The 24,445-nt window shown below is 59.8% G+C and overlaps 1 protein-coding gene across 1 annotated transcript; it reads left to right on the forward strand.

The window, feature by feature from the left end:
• The first annotated feature begins 81 nt into the window (after positions 1-81).
• Slc8a2 (solute carrier family 8 member A2) lies at positions 82-24,184 on the forward strand. Its single transcript, XM_027945981.2, has 9 exons — positions 82-756; positions 3,873-4,537; positions 10,487-10,909; positions 15,022-15,125; positions 15,268-15,285; positions 17,005-17,129; positions 17,389-17,488; positions 20,254-20,532; positions 22,799-24,184. The coding sequence occupies exons 1-9, from the start codon at positions 82-84 to the stop codon at positions 23,173-23,175; spliced, it is 2,766 nt and encodes a 921-aa protein (XP_027801782.2). The 3' UTR covers positions 23,176-24,184.
• The last annotated feature ends 261 nt before the right edge of the window (positions 24,185-24,445 follow it).

The raw sequence follows: 24,445 nt of genomic DNA on the forward strand, positions 1-24,445 counted from the left end.
CCCGTGGGCTTTGGCTGTGCCATGACAGGAGGGGCTGCTCCCCTCACCAGACTCCTCCTCCCTAGGGCTCCGACGCCCCCCATGGCTCCCCTGGCCTTGGTGGGGGTCGCGCTCCTCCTGGGGGCTCCCCCATGCTCAGGGGCGGCCACCCCGACCCCCTCCCTGCCGCCTCCCCCGGCCAATGACAGCGACCCCAGCCCCGGGGGCTGCCAGGGCTCCAACCGCTGCCAGCCTGGGGTGCTGCTGCCCGTGTGGGAGCCAGACGACCCCTCGCTGGGCGACAAGGCGGCGCGGGCGGTGGTCTACTTCGTGGCCATGGTCTACATGTTCCTGGGCGTGTCCATCATCGCTGACCGCTTCATGGCGTCCATCGAGGTCATCACATCCAAGGAGAAGGAGATCACCATCACCAAGGCCAACGGGGAGACCAGCGTGGGCACCGTGCGCATCTGGAATGAGACGGTGTCCAACCTGACGCTCATGGCCCTGGGCTCCTCGGCGCCCGAGATCCTGCTGTCCGTCATCGAGGTCTGTGGCCACAACTTCCAGGCCGGCGAGCTGGGCCCGGGCACCATCGTGGGCAGCGCAGCCTTCAACATGTTCGTGGTCATCGCCGTGTGCGTCTACGTCATCCCGGCCGGGGAGAGCCGCAGGATCAAGCACCTGCGGGTCTTCTTCGTCACCGCCTCCTGGAGCATCTTCGCCTACGTCTGGCTCTACCTCATCCTCGCCGTCTTTTCCCCGGGTGTGGTCCAGGTAAGCAAGGACACCCCCTGGTGCTCGTGTGGGGCAGAGCCCGAGGGGTGACTCTTGGCCTGGCGGGTTGACTTGTACATTTGAAAAAGTGCGTGCTCGCGGCGGAGCGGGCGCCGGGTACAGTTGTGCATACTCAGTACATACACTGCACAAGGAGCTCAAGCCAAAGAGGGGAGACCGGGCTGGAGCCTGCAGAGGCACCGGCACCGAAATGGGAGCACTGCACCCACCAGAGGGTTCCTTTTAGTCTTCACGAGGGCGCTGTGTGCGACAGCCCCTGTGGTCTGTGTGATGCGCCCAGCTCTGTCCGCCACTTCACCCTGACTCGCTACTGGTGGCGTAATTTATTCCTGCCGCTGCAATAAGACGTCCTACGTTTGCATAATTCATGCCGCACTTGGTTGCGTCGCCAGCCCCTTGTTTTCTGACAGCGCTAATTGGTTTGGGTGACTTGCCGGGATTTACAGGAGGTACCCGGGGCCTGCGCGGAGGCCGGCCTCATCTGCTGGCCCAGCGCCGCGCAGCCCTCGTTTGCATAATCCATTCATTATTCATAATTGGTTTCTGATGTCGAGATAATTTATGCGGCTTCAGTGTCGTGTGTACCCGTCCAGTGCACCCTAGATACAAGCCCGGCGCCCCTTGGCATGATTCCTTCCTACTATGACCGGTTCGGCCTCGGCTGCATAACGGACACCTGCGTTCCGTGGCCATTTGCCTCACATTTGTGTCGTAACCTGCCCCCCCCTCCAGTCTCCCTGACAACATTTGCTTAACGCACCTCCCACAGCTCCCTGGCTGCCACTCCATTTGCATAATTTATTTATGGCCTGTCCTGATTCGCTCACGCACATGCATAATTTATCCGCGGTGGCCTAGGCTTCCTTCACACTTGTGGGTGATTGTTCCCGCCTGTCACACTTCGCCAGTTAATAGTTTCTTCCAGGAAGGATCTAAAGCTAGCGGTGTAAAAATGCTTTGTGGGATGCGCTTCAGGCAGCATGAGGACCCAGAAACTCCAGTGAACCCCTTAGAATCACCTGTCAGTCACTCACCTGCGGGGCGGGCCCTGGGGGCGGGGCTTCCTTCCCGGGAAAACAGACTCCGCAGCTGCAAGTGGCTCAGTTGGGCTGCGGGGAGAGGGTCCTGCGGTTTCTGTGCACAGAGCCGGTAAACAGTCAGAATGGGGTGGGGCCCTGGATCTTCAGAGAGGGCCCCTGCCAGGCTCATTTGTAAGGGCCTCTGGGCCCTCGGATGGGATCCACCCTCCATCTTTCCTTTATCTTCAATAAGAAAGGCAGCATTTGAGTTGGGCATTTTTTAATTTAATTTTTAATTAATTAAAAATGAGGCACTTTACCACCAAGCTACTTCTTTTAAATTATTTTTTGAGACAGGATCCTTCTAAATTGCAGTCTGTGATCCTCCTACCTCAGCCTCCTGCGTAACTGTGATTACAGACCTCCGTGCTGGGTAGCAACCCAGGCCTCATCATGCTAGGCAAGTGCTCTACCACTGAGCTACCCCCAAGCCTTTTTTATTTTTTATTTTGAGACAGGCTGTTGCTAAGTTGCTTAGAACCTTGCTAAATTGCCAAGGCTGGTCTCAAACCTGTGATCCTCCTGCTTCAGCCTCCCGAGTCCCTGGGATTACAGACATGTGCCACCACACGGGGCAAACTGGCAAGCCCTGGCTGGTGTTTTCGGAATGTGCCCGGGCTGTGGCCAGCTGGGCCCGAGATAACCAGACTAGAGGCGATGGTGACAGTGTGACTGCCCTTCCTGAGCGTCTCCAAGTGCTGGGAACTGGTCGTGCTGAGTGCTGCTCATGCATGTATTCATTCCATCTTGGAATGTCCCCATTTTACTGACAGAGAGGCTGGGCCACCCTCCTCCTTAGATCCCAGCTCTCAGCTCGGGTCGTCCTTGTCTGTACTGGAAACTCATCTGAGGCAGCTTCGGGATGGTGGTCCAGCCGTGGGCGTCTCCTGGAGTCAGAGTCCTGCCCTGAGGGCTGCGAGCTCCCCAGGAGGAGACCTGCGAGCTCCCCAGGAGGAGGCCTGCAAGGGCGAGTTGCTGGTGGAGCAGGCCCGGAGGGAACGAGCTGAGCAGGGAGCAGGCCCCAAGGGTGGGCAGGGTCTGGAGCAGTGGAGCCAGACCTGGTGGAGGGCGAGAGGGACAGGAGGAGACTACTCTGTGCCTTCACAGGGGCTGGAACCAACCACAGGGTGGGGATGCGTGTCTCTTGGTGGTGGCTGAGAATGTGTGGGTTTCTGGCACCTGAGCAGCCAGGCATGATCACCAGTGGGTAAAAGGGGATGGATGGATGGGTGGGTGGATGGGTGAATAGAAGGGTGGGTTGGTGGGTAGATGTGTGGGTGGATGGGTGGGTAGGTTGGATGGGTGAGTGGATGGATGGTGGATGGATGGGTAGATGGGTAGATGGGTGGGTGAGTAAATGGATGGATGGTGGATGGGTGGATGGATGGGTGGTGGATGGATGGATGGTGGGTGGATGGTGGGTGGATGAGTAGGTGGGTGGGTGGATGGGTGGGTAGGTTGGATGGGTGAGTGAGTGGATGGATGGTGGATGGATGGGTAGATGGGTGGGTGAGTGGATGGATGGATGGTGGATGGGTGGGTGGATGGATTGATGAATGGGTGGGTAGATGGATGGTGGATGGATGGATAGTGGGTGGGTGGATGGGTAGATGGGTGGGTGAATAGATGGATGGATGGTGGATGGGTGGATGGATGGATGGTGGGTGGATGGTGGGTGGATGAGTAGGTAGGTGGGTGGGTGGATGGGTGGGTGGATTGATGGATGGGTGGGTAGATGGATGGTGGATGGATGGATAGTGGGTAGATGGGTGGATGGATGGTGGGTGGATGGTGGGTAGATGAGTAGGTAGGTGGATGGATGGGTGGATGGATGGCTGAGTGGGTAGATGGATGAGTGGCTGGGTGGCTGGGTGGGTGGTGGATGGGTGGATGGATGGGGAGGCGCGGAGAGGTGGGGCGCACAGCGAGCTGCAGCTTGGAGACTCACGGGCTCCCGCGCAGTGCGTCCCCCTGCCGGCGCGGAGGTGGCGCGTCCTGATACCCAGCTGCCCGCAGGTGTGGGAGGCACTGCTGACCCTGATCTTCTTCCCGGTGTGTGTGGTGTTCGCCTGGATGGCCGACAAGCGGCTGCTGTTCTACAAGTACGTTTACAAGCGCTACCGCACCGACCCGCGCAGCGGCATCATCATTGGCGCTGAGGGCGACCCACCCAAGAGCATCGAGCTGGACGGCACGTTTGTGGGCAGCGAGGCACCAGGCGAGCTGGGCGGCCTGGGCCCGGGCCCTGCCGAGGCACGCGAGCTGGACGCCAGCCGCCGCGAGGTCATCCAGATCCTCAAGGATCTCAAGCAGAAGCACCCGGACAAGGACCTGGAGCAGCTGGTGGGCATCGCCAACTACTACGCGCTACTGCACCAGCAGAAGAGCCGCGCCTTCTACCGCATCCAGGCCACGCGGCTGATGACCGGCGCGGGCAACGTGCTACGGCGACACGCAGCCGACGCCTCGCGCAGAGCCACCCCCGCTGATGGCCCTGGAGAGGATGAGGACGACGGCGCCAGCCGCATCTTCTTCGAGCCCAGCCTGTACCACTGCCTGGAGAACTGCGGCTCCGTGCTGCTGTCGGTCACCTGCCAGGGCGGCGAGGGCAACAGCACCTTCTACGTGGACTACCGCACGGAGGACGGCTCGGCCAAGGCGGGCTCCGACTACGAGTACAGGTAGGTCCCCGGACGAGTACAGGTGGGTCCCTGGCCAGGCCGCCACCCCCTGCTGCTGCGCAGGCGGCTGTCCACAGGGCCATCTCTGCCCCAGCTGCAGCCTGCGGCTCTGGCCTCAGGACCCATCCCTTGCTATGGGTGACCTGTGGTGTTGGTTCATTTTTTTAAATTATTTTTTTGGTACCAGGGACTGAACCCAGGGGCACATAACCACTGAGCCACATCCTTTATTTTTTAGAGACTGGGTCTTGCTATGTTGCTCAGGGTCTTGCTAAGGTTCTGAGGCTGGCTTTGCAATCCTCCTGTCTGAAACTCCTGAGCTGCTGGGAGTGCAGGCATGCGCCACCGCGCCTGGCTCATTTTCTCTCTCTTTTTTTTTTTTTTTTTTAATTTTGGGACAGTCCCCAGGTTGCCCAGGCTGGCCTGGGACTTGCAGTCCTGTCTCAACCTCCCAAGTTGCTGGGGTTACAGGCGTGTGCCATGGGGTCTGGCTCTCACCCACTGGTCCTTGAGAACATTCATTGTGTCAGACACGGGGCCAGGCGTGTGGCACACAGCGCTGGGCCACACAACTGGCTGTGGGCAGACTGCCCCTCTGCTGTTCCTTGTCCACCTGTGGGCTCTGGGCCTGACACCTGCTGTGCTCCTTGTTACAGTGCTGATGAATGTTCTGTCACTCAGAGGAACCAACCCTCCCTGATGCTTGGAGTAACTGATTTTCGAGTGGGGTGTCCCCCTGTGCCAGCCGTTGTTCTGGATGCCATGCTGAAGGCATGCCCCAGCCGACGGCGGCCATGCCCGGCTGCCACTCCAACACACAAGAGTTGTGCGAGGCTCTTGCTGTAGGCCTTGACCTTTGAACCATGGCAGCTCTGTCACCTGCTCCGTCTCCTATGGGGAGACCTCCTCCCGTATTCTAGTAATAAGTCACATTTATAGGGAGCCTACTGTGTGCCAGACCTGTTCCAGGCATTTATACAGAACAGTGCGCAGGGCAAGGCTCCCGCCACCTGCACCTCCTGTGTGGGGGCCCGGCTGTTTGAATTTCTGTAGTTTCACTGTGTGTCTTGTATCTAGGAGGGTAAGTGCCTGTGCACACGCGGAGCAGCCATCGCATGCCTGATTGGAAGACAGAGCCTTGTCCTCTCACGGGTCCCCTGTGTCGTTCACTGCTTCACTGGAGTGTCAGAACTGTGCAGTTTCAGCTGTTGTGGCTTTGGTGTCTGTTTCACGACTTGGCTGATCTAGTCCCCCGCCCCGTCATGTACAGTGACCCTCAGCTGGTCTGCGACAGAGGCAATCCTCGGTGCACCTGTCATGGTGCCTGAACGTGGTGGGGAATCTCTCACCCCAGCCCCCCTCCCACGGTCATAACTCATCCACAGCCTTCAGTCTTATCACAGCCTGATGCGCGGCCGTCCCCACAGTCGTGACAGGATTACCTTTTAGTGGGCACTTGCCATGTGCCAGGCACCGCCCCAGGATTTCAGCTCACATGGTAGCTTGGAGGGACAGGCTCGGGCTTCGCACTGCCCCTATTCTGCAGCTGTCTGGTATGGTGTTCACGCGGCTCCATTTTAACCCTGTGGCTCTAGCACAGGTAGAGCGAGCAGCCCACGGCACCTGCCTGAATGCGGGTGCTCACTGAGCACCTACTGTGTACCAGTGAGCACACCACCTTGAACAGGGCGGCAGGGTCCTTGCACTCCAGTTGCAAAAATGACGTCCGTGACTCCACACGTCAGAAGGTGCCATGTAGTAAATGTCGCGCTGCACGGTGACTAGGGGGAGCAGAGGGAGACGGCTGGCACATCCCATCCTTGGTCTCCACAGTCACTGCCACGGTCCCTCTCCTTAGCCCTCTTCCTGTGGGCCTGGGAGAGCCCCTCATCCAAGAGTTCCTGCTGAGCACCTGCTGTGTGCTTGGTGCATTAGTGGGGACACCACATCAGACAATAAACGACGGCGCCGAGGTCCCAGCTCGCTCGCAGAGGCAGATCCTTCCTGTGTCTGGTTCTCCCGCGGCCGCGCCCTCCAGACTCAGGGCTTCGCAAAGACCTTTGTTGGTCCAGGTCGAGCCTTTGCCATGTGTCTACTCTGCCACTGGTGGTGACCATCACAGTGAAAAAACCTAGGACACCCCGTCCAGGTGGAGCCCGGATGCTCCTGGGAGACCCTGGGAGGCTAGCACCACTGACGTAAAAGTGCCAGGAGCGGAAAGAGCCGTGCCAGTCGGCAGGGCACACAGGGGCTGGCGCAGGGCTTCCCACAGGGGCTGCAGCGTGGCTTCCCACAGGGGCTGCACCTGTCCGTCACGGTGCGGGGGGCCTCCCTGGGCTGCACTCCCAGCCCCTCCGCTCTCCTCTCCCCGATGCTGGGTTCTCTTCTTGACGGGTTTCTAGGTCCAACACTGGGCCTCAGCAGGACCTTCAGCCACCCAGTCCCCTCTGGCTATCACTTCCCACCTTCACGGCGCTATGGACACTTGTAGGTCTTGCCCTCTGCTCAGCCAGCCAGGGTCCCACGTCCACCCACTTCCCTCCCCCGCCCCTGCCTGAGCATGCCGACTCCTCACGGGCCTTTGTTCCAACATCCGTGGCAGGGGATCCCTTTGCCACCTGTGACCTCCTCCTCCAGCCTCCCCACTGTCCCCCAGTTGGGGAAGCTGCATTCACTGCGATGGGACTTGCTTTGGTCTCTCCCTCCACTCTTCCGCTGCTGTCCACACCCGGGTCTGCACTGCCCCCAGGTAAAGCCTGAGTCTTGGTGGAAGGAAGTGAGTCCACGTGTTCCCTGCAGGAAGCAGAGGCCACTTTCTCACCTGCAAAGGACTTTACCTCCAACATGTTGGAAGAGAGCAAAGGGTTGAGGATGTGGCTCAGTGACAGAGTACCTGTAGAGTGCTCGAGGCCTGGGTTCCATCTCCAGCACTGCACAGAGTTAAGTTCCTTGGGCAAAGCTCTGCCTCTGTTTGGGGAAATAGGGCTACTGAATTCAGTTGTTGAGGTTGTACACTGTGCAAGGTCACTATATCTGAGGATGCTCTATTCATAGTGGACATTGTAGATGTGTATGTCTACTTGAACAATTTCCTGAGTCATGGAAATAAGGGTCATCAAAAAGAGAGCCTTTTTCTAATTTTCACCCAGGTACCACATGGGGAAGGGGTGGCCCTATGGGCCTCAGTTTCTTCAAATGAAACCTGATCTCTGAAACCCCCAAATAACATGACTATTCTAACAGATTTAAGGCTCTATAATCCTAATACACTAAATGTCCAAAGTTCTGAGATTCTAGGATTCTAACATTTTGGCATTCTAAACCACACCCCAACTGTCTGGTTTGACAGCTCTGGGGTTTTTGCCTTCTTGGATTCTGTGACCAGTGGTGGGTGGTTCTGTGTTATTTTTCTTCTTTTTTACCGCTGAGCCACATCCCCAGCCCTTTTTATTTTTATTTGAGACAGGGTCTCACTAAAATTGCTTAGGGCCTCACTAAGTGGCTGAGGCTGGCCTTGAACTCATGATCTTTCTGCTGCAGCCTCCTGGCTCACGGGGATCACAGGTGTGCACCACCACGCCAGCCTTGAAATAAGGATGTGGCAGACCCTTTTCCCCTGAATCCTACAGCCTCAGAATAAGGCAGGCCAGGAGGTGTGGCTGCTGGTAGAGCGCTGGCCTGGGCTCGATCCCCAGCGCTGAGAGAGATGAAGAACGGACACGTTCTCCTGTGTGAGCGCTTCCTGATGATCGCACTCGGGAAACTTAACTGCTGAATGGACGTGGTCCAGCCTCCAGCCTGTGACTGCGTTTACCAGTGTCCCCATGCCATCCCACGGCTGTGTTCTTCTGTCTTCCCACTCCGTCCATAACCACCGTGGCATTCGGCCGTCACGTCTGGTTGGTCTCCTCCAGCCTGGATGGGCTTCTGTGACTTTTGTGTCCCTGACTCTTTTGAAGATGATTGGCAGTTGCTAGAACAGCCCTTGGTTGAGTCTGTCCCATGTCTGCTCACGGTTAGACTCAGCTGGGCACCTCTGGCGGAAGTGCATGGAAGGGTGCCGTGTCCTCCCCGGTACACTGTCTCAGGAGGCACATGTCACCTGCTTGTCCTTCACTGGGGTTCTCCAGTTTAACTGTTTGGCAAAGCTGATGCTAAATTTGCCACATTCTGCTATTTGAATTTCTAACATTCTGGGGATTTAGAGTCCTAAGATTCAAGCATTAATTAATATGCATCTGTCACTTGCTAACTTCTGCGAGTGCTTCCACGGGGCCTGCAGGGGCCTCCCTGAGGTTAACTCTGTCCTCAGCACAATGCCAGCAAGTAGACACTGTGATTAGCTCCATTTTATAGATGAAAAAACTGAGGCTGAGGACTGCAGATCAGTGACTGTGACCATCATACAGCGGGCGGCTGGCAGCAGGTCAGCCCACCCAGCATGAAGCCACCATGGACAGCAAAGCCTGCTGCTTCCACAGCAGGAAGCCCCTTGTCCCTCCACCCCAGGTTTTGCCACCTGCTTCTGCACCCCTGTCTCTTTGCCAGGACCTTGAGGTCCCTTGGTCCTTCCCACAGAACTGAGCTTCTCTTGAAGAACTGGAGCCCAGAGGCCCTTTATCACAAAGGTGGTGATGCAACAAGACCCCTCACCAGGCTCACAGCGCCTTCCAGTGTGACACGGATCCCCTTGTGGCAGGCTGGAAGGGACTCCGGGAAAGTGACAGGTTTTGAGGTTCAATACCATCTCAGAGTCAGGTCGATGTCTGCAGTTCCACCAGGAGGAGCCCACTCCTCGGGCTCTCACTGCCTGCCCACGGCCAGAACCCAGGCCAGCTCCCGTCCCTCCCCAGTCAGAAGACTCCCATGGCTCTGCCTCACTCAAACCTGGCGTCCTCACCGAGGCCCCACGAATCCGTCCTGTCCCCTCTCCGCTGCAGCCCCTCTCGCTGTTTCTTGAAACCCAGCTCAGCTCCCGCCTCAGGACACGCGGCCCCCTGCTCGCCTTCCCAGGAGTCCTGCCCTGAATCCCCCACAGCTCCCCCACCGCCTCCAGCTCTGCTCACAGGGGCTTCTCAGAAGGCTCCCCACCCCCAGGACACCTCCCTCTCCCCTCCCGCTACTCACCCTCTGCTCAGCGGCACCCTGTCCCCGGGGCCTCACTCTCCAGGCTGCCCTGACGCAGCTGGGCCAGGCAGGGTGTCTGATCTGCTTTAGCTGCTCTTGCCCACGCTGAGACCAGGGCCTGGCACACAGCAGGTGCTCAGTTAGTGTGTGGTGAGTAAAAGAACAAGCGTGTAATTGCCACTGAGTATGTACTTGTCGCTCCGGTGCAACTCTCCTGTGGGGCTGGGAACCCTGTGAGGACAGGACCTGGTCATGGCTGTGTCCCTGGTGCCACTCAGGACAGGGCACAGCAGCTTGGGGAGTATCTGTGGGACAAATTGATGATGCTGAGTTAAGGAATGTAGACTTTCTCTTGGGGACAGGTGGAAACACAATAAGATTTTGTTTTGTTTATGTCAGAGGAGTGACAAGGCGGTCCCACGGTCCCTAAATCCCTACTTCTCAGAGTGTGGCCCCAGTACCAGACCATCCACACCCCCTGAAGCTCCTGAGAGATTCAGGGGGTCCTGAACCAGAATTACAGTTTAGGAGACCAGGGCATCCACATGCAGCACCCCGAGGTTCAGGAAGCAGCTGGAGAGCACCCCCTGTCTCAGCTCTGGGATTTCCCATGTTGCCTGCAGCTTGCCCAGAACACCTCCTTCTGGGTTAGGTCGTCACCCCGGAAGCCTGCCCTGATCTGTCCCTCAAGACCTCCAGGTGGGAGAGACGCACTCGGTCTTGCTCCCCTGCTTCGCCGCCCCTCCTGCAGGAAGCCCACCCCAAAACCCCCTACAACACGCTGTTGACCGAGCTCTTCCCTCTCGCCCCTCCCGGCCGCAGCGAGGGCACGCTGGTGTTCAAGCCAGGCGAGACGCAGAAGGAGCTGCGCATCGGCATCATCGACGACGACATCTTCGAGGAGGACGAACACTTCTTCGTGCGGCTGCTGAACCTGCGCGTGGGCGATGCGCAGGGCATGTTCGAGCCTGACGGTGGGGGGCGGCCCAAGGGGCGACTAGTGTCGCCGTTGCTGGCCACCGTCACCATCCTGGACGACGACCACGCGGGCATCTTCTCCTTCCAGGACCGCCTGCTGCACGTGAGCGAGTGCATGGGCACCGTGGACGTGCGCGTCGTGCGCAGCTCTGGCGCGCGTGGCACTGTGCGCCTCCCCTACCGCACGGTGGACGGCACGGCGCGTGGCGGCGGCGTGCACTATGAGGACGCCTGCGGCGAACTTGAGTTCGGCGACGATGAGACCATGTGAGTGCGTTGGTCCGTGGCAGGTACCCCAGGCCAGGCGCGGGTGGATGGGGAAATGGCGGGAGAAATGGATTTGGCTGGGGGAAGGGCGTGGCTGTGGGGGCGGGGGGAAGGGCGGGGTCTGGGAGAAGGGCGTAGCTGTGGAGGCAGGGATGGGCCTGGGTGGGCGGGGCCTGGGAGATGGACTTGGGAGAAGGACGTGGCTCTGGAGGCAGGGCGGGGCCTGGGAGAAGGGCGTGGCTGTGGAGGCAGGGCGGGGCCTGGGAGAAGGGCGTGGCTGTGGAGGCAGGGCGGGGCCTGGGAGAAGGGCGTGGCTGTGGAGGCAGGGCGGGGCCTGGGTGGGCGGGGCCTGGGAGATGGACTTGGGGAAAGGGCGGGCCTGGTTGTGGGGGCAGGTGGGGACCTTGGGCTTGGGCAGGACCTCGGGAGGGGTGGGGCCTGGGGGGCTGCGGAGATGAGGTGGGGTCTCGGGCCGTGATGGGCGGGGCGTGACTGAGATGAAGGACAGGATTTGGCCCAGAGAACTGCCTAGGGTCTAGCGACAACAGGGACCACGGGTGGTAGAGTGACAAGGGTGGACAGGTGAGGAGAAACTGGAGAGCAGGAGAGGGTGTGGCGAAGGTGGTGGCAGCTGGAGGAGACGCAGTGTGGCCATCCAGGGGATGAAGGCAGGGCCCTGTGGAGCCGGGTCGCTGTCGTTGGAGACGGAGCGGGGGCTGAAGAGGATGTGAGGTCCCCGTGGGGCTAGAGGAAATAGTTGTGGGCTGCGGAAAAAGGTGGCCCCAAGGGACTGCAGGGGCCTGGGGAGGCGGGGGTCGTGGGTGTGAGCAGGAACCTGGGGAAGTGAGAGGCCTACGGGCAGGAGTGGGGGCCCTGGAGGAAGGGCCGGGGAGGCTGGGGGCCTGGAGGGCTGGGTCTGGTAGGCGGCTGGGGGCAGAGACGCCCGGGCCGCGGGTGGAAGCAGGACACGCGTTGATGCAGAGCCCGGTAGACAGACAGACGCACGCCAGAGAGCAGCGGCTGCCTTGTCGTGCCCCCTGGCCGCGCCCCCTCACATTGAGGCCCGAGTCTCTCCTGAGGTCCTGCAGCCTTACCTCCCCCACCCGCCTGCCGGGAGCAGCCGCACCTCCCGCTCCTTTGCCCGCGCGTCCGCCCCCGCACGCCCGGCTGTCTCCCTCCTGCACGCCGCCCACGCGCCTGCCGCCCCGCGGAGCCCCCACCGCGCCTCTCCCTCCTCCTCCCGGCCTCCGTGCCTCCGCCTCGGACTGCGCTTGTCTCTCATCTCTCCCTTTGCATCCCTGCATCTCGGGCTTCCCAGGAGCGCTCGTCCTCTCTGGGTCTCTGGGTCTTAGTTAATCCCTGGCTTTGTCGGGAGTATCTGGTTCCCTGTCTGCGACACAGACTCTCCATACCTCTTCGCTGTCTCTGGCTCTTTTCTGTCTTGCTGGGAACTTGGGTTGGGGGTTTCTGGGAGCGTCGTTTCAACCCCATCTCACATCCCAGAGGGAAAGGAAATGGGGGGAGTTGTTTCTGCTGTTCTGGTCCTTCCTGAAGTCTAACCTGCTTTCCTCCTCTGTGGGCCCTTTCCTCCCCCACAGGCTTCCCCAGGCTGGGACACCCTGTGTCCCCCACCCCCGCCCAAGTTTCCAGCTGTGGCTTCAAGAAACAGAGAACAGGAGGCTAATTAGCGTTTAGGGAAACACATGCTTCCTCTGATGGGCAGGCGCTAATTAGAAGCACTTTGAAGCAGCCAGGCTGGAGGGGAGGCCCAGGCAGGATCAACAGAGCAGGAGGCAGGAAGAGACGGAGGCAGACAGAGGAGACCCTGAGGAGGAAACAGGGAGGACAGAGGCCGCATGCCGCATGCCGGGGAGAGTCAGAGACCAAGGAGAAGGAAACTGAGCGGTGGCAGAGGCTGGGGAGTGGGGAGGCAGGCAGACACTGAGGCAGAGGAAACAGAGAGATGCAGGGAGATAAAGACAACATGGAGACTGCGATCCAGGGAAGGAGAGATGCCCATGTTCTAGAGAAAAGAGAGCACTGGAGTCAACAGGAGAGGGGGACCAGTGAGGGGGGGATTTCTGGGAAGCAAAGGGGTCAGGGTGGGGAGGAAGGCTGCCTCCTTAGATCTCAGGAAGTCCTTCCCTTGCCTAGCTAGAGTCTCTCTTGCTGTCCTTTGACAGTTGGGTTTCTCCTCCTTCTGGGTCCCCTTATGACATGCCTGCTAGAGCACCAGTTGATGTGCATGTCACTGGGCGTCAGTCATTGTGTGTCAGTGGATCACAGTGTGTCTGTAAGAGTGCGTGATGGAGATGTGTGTGTGCCACCATGTCAGCATGTCACCATGTCAGTGATTGTCACGGGTGACAACCTGTCAAGAGTGAGGATGTTTTCCTGGGAGATCTGTTTTTCGGCACCACGGACAGCACCTGGCCCACTCCCAAGGTCCCAGTTTCTTCTGACCCATAGGAAAATTTAAATCTCCCCAAACCAGGAAGGTGGACCCCGGCATGTGTCCCCTGTGACTGTAACCCCAGCAACTTGGGATGCTGAGGAAGGAGGATCCCAGGTTCGAGGCCAGCATGGGTTACATAACAAGAGCCTATCTCAGAGAGGGCTGGGGAGTAGCCCCGTGGTGGGGTACCCCCAGGTTCATCCCCAGCACCCCACACTAGCAGATGCAAGAGAAGGGAAGATGGGGGGGAGCCGACAGGATTGGAGCAGGAAGGGGGTGGAGACCAGAGTGCAGAGACACGGGGCAGAGAAGGGGACCTCGGGAGCCTCGGTGGCACCTCAGCGGGGCCTCAGGTTGGCGCTGTCACCAGGCCGCGGGGGTGTCCTGCTAACTAACAGGCAGCTGGCCTGTGGATCTCGCCACACATCGGGAATGGCAGGGGGTGCTGGCGGGGCGTGGGCGGTGTGACTGGCTGTGCTTCCTCTCTGGGGACGGCGGGGGCTGGGTGTTTGTGTTGCTGGGTGCTGGGCCAGGCCTTGTGGGGCTACAGGTTCCACAGCTGAGAGAGTTGTAATGGCCGAGCTGCGGAATTCTGGGATTGTGGGTCCTTGTGATTATGGGGGGAAGAGGTGAGTTGTGTACCCTGAAGGGAACAGTAACGTCTGGCTGTCCCCAGCCTCACCTGGTTCCCATGGGAGCAGAGGCAGAGCCAATCGAGTAGCCCTTGGCTGACCCTCGGGGGGTGGCCAGGAGGGGAGCAGGAAGCTGAGGCTGGTCTGCACGGAGGGACTGAGTTAGCAGGGTGTCCACGGAGGACGTGCCCGTGCAGGTGCCGGGTGCAGCAGAGACCGAGGCAGGTCACCTGGTGGAGCTTCCATTTTAAAGCAAGGAGACAGACGCCAAGCAAACAAAATCAGTGTGTCGCAGGGTGTGTTAGGAAGTGACGTGGAGACTAGGGCAGAGCTCTGTGAGGGCCCGGGGCCCTGGGCAGGGACAGCGAGGGGTGTCAGCACTAGGGTGGTGGGAGGGGGCTTCATGGAGAGGGTGGAGTCTGAGCAGAACGCTGCAGGGAGGAGGGCGTGACCTGGGAAGCGCGTTCTGGCTGGGGTGCCAGAGCCGGGCCAGGAGCGGCCTGCCACGCGGAGGTGGAGTGGGACAGCCAGAGGAGGCGGCCGGCCTCATGGAGTCGAGTGGACATTCGAGACTTTGGTTTTATTCTGACCCCATCTGACCAGGGTTTTGCTGGGATCCCTGTGGCTGTGTTGAGCACTTGGTCTGTGGGTGGTGGCGCCAAGGCATAGGCTGTGTAGGAGGGGAGCGCAGTGTCCAGGTGGGCAGCGATGGCGGCTGGGCAGCAGTGGAGGAGAGGGCCACCCAAGCCTCAGGGAGGGGCTGGGACTCGAGGTTTTGAGGGAGAAAAGTTCAAGTTGGTTTCCTTGGCAACTCGGATTGTCTGAGATTGTCTGGCTTGGCTTCCCCCTCGGTGCCTGGGTGTGACTCCAGCAAATGGGCACAACAGCAAGTCCCCTCCTGGGCGCGTGAGGGCTAAAGGAGGCGGTGGCCTGGGATGCAGGAGCTGCCCAGGCGAGCGGCGGGCTGGGAGGAGGCTGCGGGGCCTGGGAGGGCTTGACGCTGGTGTCCCGCCTCGTGCTGCCAGGAAGACCCTGCAGGTGAAGATCGTGGACGACGAAGAGTACGAGAAGAAGGACAACTTCTTCATCGAGCTGGGCCAGCCCCAGTGGCTTAAGCGAGGGATTTCAGGTGAGAGGGACGCGCGGGCTGTGGGAGAAGCAGGGTCCAGGGCTGGGGGGTCCTTGGGCTCACCTGCGGGCGCCCTTCAGCTGTGAACCCAAGCTCCGCGGGGACGTGGTCTCACTGTCTCCCTGTCTCTGTCTCTCCCCAGCTCTGCTACTCAACCAAGGTGAGTCGGGCGCCCCGGGCCTGAGCGGGGAGGGGCCGCTGGGGGGCCTGCGGGAGGGGTGGGGACCCAAGGTGGGGTCTGAGGTGAGCTGGGGTTGGACTGGGGCTGGGTGAGGGCTGGGGCCACACACTGGGCCCCCCTCAGCTGGGGTTAGCGGCGGGGGTGTGGAGGTCAGGTTTGTATTCGTGGTCAGGTTGGGCAGAAGGCATAGAACCCGATCCGGCCCTGCTGGGGTAGGGGGAGTCAGGTTTGGGATGGCCAGGACCGGGTAGAGTGGAGACCTGAGAGCCGTGTCCAGCTGGGTCAAGGTGAGAGGCCAGCCAGAGGCGGCCTCCAGGGCCTGTGTTGGGATTAGATTAGAGCTGGGTCCAACTTACACCAAGCTGCAGCCCAAGTCCCATGTGAGTCCTCAAGGTTGAGGGGTTGGGGTTAGACACGGGTCAGCGTCACAGACGGGCTGAGAGTAGGGCTAGGGTCAGTGGCCTGGAGATAGCAGTAGTCGCCTTGGAGTGAGGACCAGAGTTGGGCCTGTGGGTAGACGGCAGAGTGGGTAACAGGAGCCTCTGTAAGGGAACGCTCATCCCAGAACTCGACCCCACGTCACTGTGTCTTGCCCAGGCAGTTTTGTGAGTGTGCCTGGTTGACGGGTGGCCGTCTCCTTCCATCCTGTGGCTTTGCCACACTGGGGCCCTCTGCTTCCTGCTGGAGGACAGGGCAGGAGAGTTTGGAGGCCTAACTGGGAGGTTTTCAAGGGCCAACTGTCCATTGCTTATGCCCTCATCCTATGGGCTGCCCCTGGGTCACATGACTATACCTAGCTGCAAGGAAGGCTGGGAAATGTAGTTCAGCCCTTTCCTCAGTGGAGAACTGTCTCTGCCACGTGGTCACATTCTTTATTGGTGGTTTGGGGTCACGTGTGGTGCTGGAGTTAGGTCAGGGGTTGGATTTGGGATTTTGCTGGGGGGTACCAATGGGCCAGGTGACGGGCAATGTTGGAGTTGGGATGGGGTTAGGGAGAGGGTTGGGTTGAGGTCAGATCTGGGGTTGTGGGTTGGGGTTTAAAGTCAGGGTTGTGACAAAAGACTCACATGTGGGACCACAGTTAGAATCAGACTTGCAGTTGGGGACCAGAGCTGGGATTGGCTTGGTGTGGGCTTGTGGTAAAGGGCCTCAGACCCAGGGCTTAGGGTGAGTTTGGACCCAAGATTTTACCAAAATCAGGCATCTTCCTGTTTCCTCCCACCTAAGACACTCTCTAGGGTGTCCTCAGAGCCTGGCTGTAGAGACCAGGCTGCCTCCCCAGGGGTGGTGATGACGGCGATGTTGGTGATGATAGGAAAGAAAATGCCACTTATTGAGTAGCTTTTGCATGTCAGGCACTGTGCAAGCCCTACACATGAATTAAATCGCTTAATTCTCACAACCATCCTATCAGGTAGGTATTCATATCTATTTTACAGATATGAAAACTGAGGCACAGAGAGGCTGAGGCACTGCCCAAGCTCACACAGCCTCCATGCTATGAACCCCAGAGCCTAGCAGCTGAACCTCGTGGGTTTTAGCACCAAGGGAATTCATGGAGGGAACTGGGAGGGATCGCCAAAGAGGCTTCCCAGAGAGCAGAGAGCTTTTCTCTACTGAAGGGAACAGGTAGTCAAAGCATCGAAGGCCACTTAGGCAGGCCTCCTGGGAGTCTTATCCCAGTCCCTCATGCTGCAGGGGATGGGGACAGGAAGCTGACAGCCGAGGAGGAGGAGGCCCGGAGGATAGCAGAGATGGGCAAGCCAGTGCTGGGGGAGAACTGCCGGCTGGAGGTCATCATCGAGGAGTCCTACGACTTCAAGGTGACTTGCTGGGGCTTCACCTTCCTGGAGTCTGGCCTGGGTCACTTCCTTGGGGAAGGTCCAGAGAGGGAGGAGCCACAGCCGTGCTCCAGGGCAGTGTCAGCACCATGGACAGCACCCCACTTGCTAGTCCAACCGGGCTGTGGGGGGCTGTGGAGGACAGGACTGGGAGCATGGGGGAGTCTCCAGTCCCTCTGTCCCCCACAGAGCCACCCGGTGTTCCTGGGCAGTGATGGCTCTCCCGCCCTCTCGTCCCCAGAACACAGTGGATAAACTCATCAAGAAGACAAACCTGGCCTTGGTGATTGGGACCCACTCCTGGAGGGAGCAGTTTTTGGAGGCGGTCACAGTGAGCGCAGGTAAGTGGAGAGGAAGGGAGGAAGGAGGTGCAGAGATGGAGGGGAGGGGAGAAATAGTGGATGGAGAGAGGGACAGGGACAGAGGGACATGACAGGAATTGGCCCCAGAGAGGCAGACAGAGAGAAAATCAGAGAGGTCCAGAGAGACAGAACAGAAACAGGAGAGACAGACACAGACGCTCACCGGAAACCAGAGAAGGCGGGAGACGGAAGCGTGAGACAGAGGGCCCTAGAGTCCCAGGGGGGGACACAAACAAGACAGAGGTGGAGAAGGTTGTGGCAGAGGCTGGCTGGTCAGGGTTTGGCTTTGGGCCCAGGGGACTCATGGTGGCCTGCGCTTTCTCCTGGTGGTGAGCATCAGGCAGCCGGGTGGTAGGGACAGGGGAAATGGTGTGGCCCCCCCAGACAGAGCCTGGGCTCCCCGTTGCTATGGAGACAGTCACCAGGCTCCCATCTCTCCCACCTGCACCTGCCCACCCTCCTCAAGCCTCACATGGACCCGCAGCGCCCCCGTGTGGCCATAGACAGAACGGCATGTGGGTCCACAGAGAGGCGCTGGGGCTGGCCCTCTGCCAGGCAGATGGGGAAACAGAGTCTCGCAGCTGGAGGAGGAACTGGCCTGAGTCCCACAGGGTGTCCAGACAGGGGCCAGGGACAGAGCTCAGGGCTCTGTGCTTTACACAGCTTCAGGTTTCCTTCAGGGAGACCCCAGCTGGTGGGGCCTGATGCAGAGGAGCCAGGCTTTGGGAAGGGGAAGGTCCCGACCCAGGCCTGGAGACGCCGCAGGCTGCAGACCTGCAAGACCATGGCCTCTCCCTCTGGAGTAGGCTTCTTTCAACACGTTTCCGAGGGTCCTCTGGGACATTGCTGGGGACACAGAAGGGACCAAGACAGCCCTGGCCCTGTCCTCATGGAACTCACAGTCCAGTGAAAGAGACGGACGTGAGACACGGGGGAGCCCTGCCCCCGGGGGTCCGAGAAGCCCTCCCAGAGGAGGAGGCACCAGGCTGTGTTCAGATGGGAGAGAGCCTGCAGCGCAGCTCCCCAGGCAAGGCACAGCCATGTGCAGAGGTCTAGACGTGGCAGGTGATGGCGGGTGGGGAGAGGTACCTGGTGCAGGGCAGAAGGCAGATAGGGGATGCAGTTAGAGGTGGTCAAGTCTGGGTTGGAGGGCACTAGGGAGCCATGGCAGATTTTGGAACAGGGCAGGGAAAAGCCCAAAGTGAGGCAGCACCCTGTTCCCAGAGCGTAGCCCCCTGCTCTGGCCTCAGCTGTGTCTCCCTGTGGTTTAGTTACAGATAAATTCAGCAGCAAACAGAAAACTCAACCACAGGTGGTGTAAGGCCACTGAAGATTACTTTTCTCATGAAAAAACCTGTAGCAGGCAATGAATTGGTGTAGCAGCTCAGTGGCGTTGCTGAACATCTGGCTCCTTTGCTTTCCTTCCCTTTTTCAGATTTTCCTTGTGGTTGTAAAATGGCTGCTGTGCCAGCAGATGTCAAGTTCCTATTCCAAGCAGGAAGAGAGAGGAAGCAGGAAGGGGCAGGGAGTCTGAGTTTCCATTTTACTTGAGGTTGCAGCAAAACCTCACTCCCTGAGACAGTGTGCAGGAAGACTGCACGGACTACTCAGTTAAGCTCTTACAAATTCAGGCATTGGTTTCTTTGACAGGCCAAGCAGCTGAGTAGACAGGACAGTAGGGAAGGGACCTGGGACCCCAGCACGGTCAGCTTCTCCCTGCCCCCGTCACCAGGCATCTCTGCTCACTGACACTTTGACATTTCTTGGAAACAGATGTAGAGGAGCCGGCAGCCTGAACCTGGGAGGGGCTCTGTCACAGCTGACCCAGCTCCCACTTGGCTGGCGCGCTCTGAGTGTCCACTCCGGGCTTGTGATAGTGTCTGTGTCTTCCAGGTGTCCCGCCTGGGATGCACAGGGGCGTCATCCGTCACCAAATGCTTCTCACCTTAGGACGAGGTCATCCAGACATTTCCTTTGTGCTTTTACATCATGCAAGTTACTGCAGGCCACAAGCGGTTCAAATTAGGTCACGCTAGGTGACATACTATAAAAACGAGGCTTCCTTTACAAAGCTAAAAATACAGCCACGCACAGCGCTCACATCAGAAAAGCTTTCTAGAAACCCTGTTCATGTCTCACTGCCAGGCAAGGCAAGATGGCAACTGTTGCAAGGGATTCTGGGAAAGCATGTCTTTACATTGCTAGCTGCAAGGAATTCTGGGAAACGGAATATTTTTGTCTGAGGTCATGGTTTTTGCTAGCCTCAGGGGATTCTGGGAAGGTGACTAATTGTAGCTGGTGTGTGTCTCTTCTGCTGCAGGAGATTCTGGGAAAGTGAGTACGTGTAGCTGAGAATGTGGCCACTTAGCTGCAGTGATTCTGAAGAGTGGATATTTTTAGCTAGAAATAGGGCCACCCTAGAGCAGGGGTCCTGGGAAGCTGGGTATTTGCCCTGTTCCAAAATCTGCCATGGCTCCCTAGTGCCCTCCAACCCAGACTCGACCACCTCTAGCTGCATCCCCTATCTGCCTTATGCCATGTGGGATCCTGAGAAGTGAATGTTTTTGCCCAGGCTCATGTGCTCTCTGAGGGCAAGGGATTCTGGGAAAGTAGCTCTTCAGCTGTTGACCTGGCCGCCCTGGCCGCAGGGCCCGGGGAAGCAGTGAGTTTGGTGAGGCTCACTGAGAGTGTGGAGGGGCGAGGCCGAGGGAGGCGAGTGTGCCCAGCGGGGTCTGTGCTCACAGGGGACGAGGAGGAGGAGGAGGACGGGTCCCGGGAGGAGCGGCTGCCGTCCTGCTTCGACTACGTCATGCACTTCCTGACGGTGTTCTGGAAGGTGCTCTTCGCCTGCGTGCCCCCCACCGAGTACTGCCACGGCTGGGCCTGCTTTGGCGTCTGCATCCTGGTCATCGGCCTGCTCACCGCGCTCATCGGCGACCTGGCCTCACACTTTGGCTGCACTGTGGGCCTCAAGGACTCTGTCAACGCCGTGGTCTTCGTGGCCCTGGGCACCTCCATCCCTGGTAACTCCTGAGCGAGCCCCTGGGGCAGGGCCACCCAGAGGGGCCCTGCAGAGATGAGGAGGGGTCCCACAGAGCCCACCCTCAGTCCCTGAGAAACGGATTCGGGAATGATGGCAGCCAGGCAGGGTCCCTGGTGATGTGGGAATGGCGTCCTCCCCAAAGCAAGCCGGCAGGACCTCCCGCAGAGCCGGGCATGGGCAAGGGCAGGAGCTGGAGTGGATTCCACAGAAAGGAGACGGAGCTGGGGGCTGAGGGGTCCCTGGTCTCCGCAGAGGCTCCCTGGAAGCAGTTCAGTGGCTCCACAGGGGGAGGACACTAGTGTCCCCCTCCCTCAGGGAGCCAGGCAGAAGGTGGCCCGGGAGCTGTGGGCCTGAAGGCAACCAGCCGGCCCGGGTGGATCAGAGCAGAGGAGCAGAGGGCAGGAGGGGCGAGGGCCAGAGACCAGGGCGGGCCTCGCCCACTTGGGGGCACGTCCCCACAGGAGCCACATCTCCTTCCCCTAAGGAAGGTCCCTCAGAAACAAGGTGACAACTGAAACTCTCCTGAGAGCAGGAACACCGGGGGCAGGGGCCTCACGCCTTTGTCGTCCATGCCCCTGAAGGCTCAGCAAGTGACCAGCGGGTGCCAGAGAGAGCAGGCAGCGGCTCCCCTAGGAAGCAGGCCCTGGAGCCCCTTGACCACAGGCAGCCCCAGAGAAAGGGCATGCCGCACCCCGGGCAGCAACTCCACAGGAAGATGCAGGGATTCCCACAGAGTATGCAGTGGAGCCCACTCAGTGCAGCCTAGTCCCATAGAAGCAGACAACAAATTTGATAGGAAGTATACAGTGGAGCCCACTCAATAAAGACAAGTCTCATAGAAGCAGGTAGTCCCACGGGAATAGGCAGTGAGTATCAGAGTATACAGTGGAGCCAATTGAATGCAGATGTCTCTAGAGAGAAAGGGAATAGACATTACATAAAGTATGCATTGACTCCCACTAAATGTAAACAATCCCAGAGATGTATGCAGTGGAGGCCACTGAATGCAGACACGTCCCAAAAAAAGAAGTAGTGAGCCTCGTCGAGTGGAGAGTGTGGGGCCCGTGAGTCCCCACAAGCAGGGCGTGTCTGCCAGTGCTCATCATCCCCACAAAGAAAAGGCAGCAAGTGCCTTGCAAGTATGCAATGGTGCCCACTGAATGCAGACAGGCCACATAGACAGCTCTGTCTCCAAGTGCAGGCGACGCACAGAAACCGCAGCAGGAGGCCCACTTCCAGTGGAGTCTCCTCTCGCGGTCTCTGGGCCCCTGTCTTCCATGGGGCTCATTCAGTGGGCTCCATGGGCAGCTGTCCTGGGGTCTCCCTGCCTCCTTTTATGGTAAAGGATGGTGGCAGTGGGCTCCCTGGCCCCCGAGGGGCCTCACTGCTCTCCTAGGAGGCTCGTGTTTGGCGGGCTCCATGCCATGCCTTGTTTTAAATCCGGGGGAGAGGAGGGGACCCAGGACCTCACAACCGCCATGCCAGCGGGCTGTGGGGAGCATGCGCAGCCTGCCCAGCCCGCTTTCCCGCGTCCGGTTCAGCGGAGTCGCTGCAGCCTTCAGACTCCTGCCTCCCTCTCGGTTTGTCTGCACTTAGTAGGCTCCACGGCCTGCTAGGTAAGAGACTCATGGCGTCTTCCTGTGGGACTTGCGGAGCACACTGAATGTAGCAAGTCATATGGGAGGCGCTGTGTCCCCGAAGCTGGCAGCGGTGCCTAATGAGTGCAGACAGGCCCCACGGAACGGGCAGTGAGTCCGGTGGAAGGTGCGCAGGGCACCCACTGATGGGAGGCCAGGGAAGGCAGCCCGCGGCCCTGCGAGACAGGAAGAAGAGCCCACTGAATGCAAACAGTTCCCGGGGAATGACCAGGGTTCCATTCAAAGTAAGCAGGGAAGCCGGTCACCGCACCCTGCAATCCCAGCCACTTGGGAGGCTGAGGCAGGAGGATCTCAAGTTCAAGGCCAGCCTCAGCAAGTCAGATGTAAAATAACGCGGGCTGGGATGTGGCCGGGGGTCCAGGGCCCGGGTTCAGTCCCCAGGGCAGCTGGATAAGTGAGGGCAGGCAGGGGCGCCCTGGCAAGGCGACTGCGCCCTGGGGAGGGAGCCTCCAGGGACTTCGCCTCCGGGTCCTGTTCTGCTTCCAGCTGCGCCCGCCGAGGGCCCAGGGTAGGGGGGTCTGCTGGAAAGCAGGCGGCGGGGCGGGGGCGGCGCGCTGGGCCCCTCCGACCGCGGTCTCTGCCCCGCAGACACCTTCGCCAGCAAGGTGGCGGCGCTGCAGGACCAGTGTGCGGACGCGTCCATCGGCAACGTGACGGGCTCCAACGCCGTGAACGTCTTCCTGGGCCTGGGCGTGGCCTGGTCGGTGGCCGCCGTGTACTGGGCGGTGCAGGGCCGCCCCTTCGAGGTGCGCACGGGCACGCTGGCCTTCTCCGTCACGCTCTTCACCGTTTTCGCCTTCGTGGGCATCGCCGTGCTGCTCTACCGGCGCCGGCCGCACATCGGCGGCGAGCTGGGCGGCCCGCGCGGACCCAAGCTCGCCACCACCGCGCTCTTCCTGGGCCTCTGGTTCCTCTACATCCTCTTCGCCAGCCTCGAGGCTTACTGCCACATCCGGGGTTTCTAGGGCCCTGCCTCCGCGGGACTCGGCTGCACCTGCTCTCGGACCCTCGGTCTCGTTCTCCAGACTCAGCCTTGAACGCTGGGACTCAGCTCCTTCCTCCGCAAAGACAGGGCCGCCGCCTCCTGGGATTCAGCTTCCCTTTTCCTGGGATCCCATTGCCCCCTGTCCTTTGTCCCCAGTGACTCAGGCCCCCCACCCCCCGAGTTCCCCTGCCTTCTCTGAGGAAAACCTCTGTGGTTACCCTAACTCCAGCCCACCCTGGTTACTTACATCCCCGGGGAAATGTCCACCTCCAGGCCCCTCCCATAGAACCACCCCAGTGACCATTCCTCCAGAGAGCCCAGCGTCTCTTTCTCCCAGACGCCCAGCCTAACTGTCCCATAGTCTCCCTTCCCCCGACGACACCCCCCTTCCGTGCCCAGAACTTGCCCTTCCCGGGAAGCCTTGGCGGTACGGGTCCATCCCAGGAAGCCAGAGCGCAGCCCTCCCCCAGCCCTCAGGGAGCCCAGTCGGCCCAGGGGGCAGGTGGGTGGGTGTGCTAGGGGGCTCCTCCCCGGGGCTGCGGGAGGACACTGACCCCGAGCCGGGGAGGGAGGGAGAAGCCTGGTTTCCTCCCAAGGCTCCGGCTGGAGGCGGCACGTCTCGAACCCGCAACTTCTCACATTCCAGCGCCCTACCTGCCCTCCACTACCTCTGGGAGCCCAGCCACGCCTTGGAGGGAGGGGCCTGTGCGTGTATATAGTGTGTTTGGGGGAGGGGGGACTCGGGAGGGTGCATGTCTTGGGAAAGGGGTGAATGGCTTTCCGTTTCAGAGGGCAGCAGACTCCCTCAGCCTTGAGATCCGGCTTTGGGGAGGAGACTGGGGGTCAAAGGGATTCCAGCCCATCTCCCCTGACAATCTCGAAGGTTCATTTTGCCCTCAGTGCCAGCCAATTTGGGCAGGACCCTCGAAGAGGACCGAGGGTCCCAGAGGACCAATGCTACAAGCCAGCAAATGCTGCCACATCTCTGCCTGTTGGGGGGCGGGGTTGGTGTGGGTGGGAGGGTGGGGCCCAGGGTCTGGGTGGGCATTTTTAACTTTGGAGGTCACCCATCTGTTGGTAGCCTCCTGCATTTTCTTACTGCCCCTATTTCCGGCCTAAAGGGCATACCTGGGATATGGGGAGTGTGGCCCACTCCTTACGCCCCTAGGATGACCCTGCCACCCCATAACCTCGTGCTCCCACGAGTTCTTCGCCTTCTGTCGTCCAGTTGTGCTAGTCTCCACACCCAG

Source organism: Marmota flaviventris, chromosome 18 (assembly GCF_047511675.1).
Source record: "Marmota flaviventris isolate mMarFla1 chromosome 18, mMarFla1.hap1, whole genome shotgun sequence".
In the NCBI taxonomy this organism is placed as follows: Eukaryota; Metazoa; Chordata; class Mammalia; order Rodentia; family Sciuridae; genus Marmota; species Marmota flaviventris.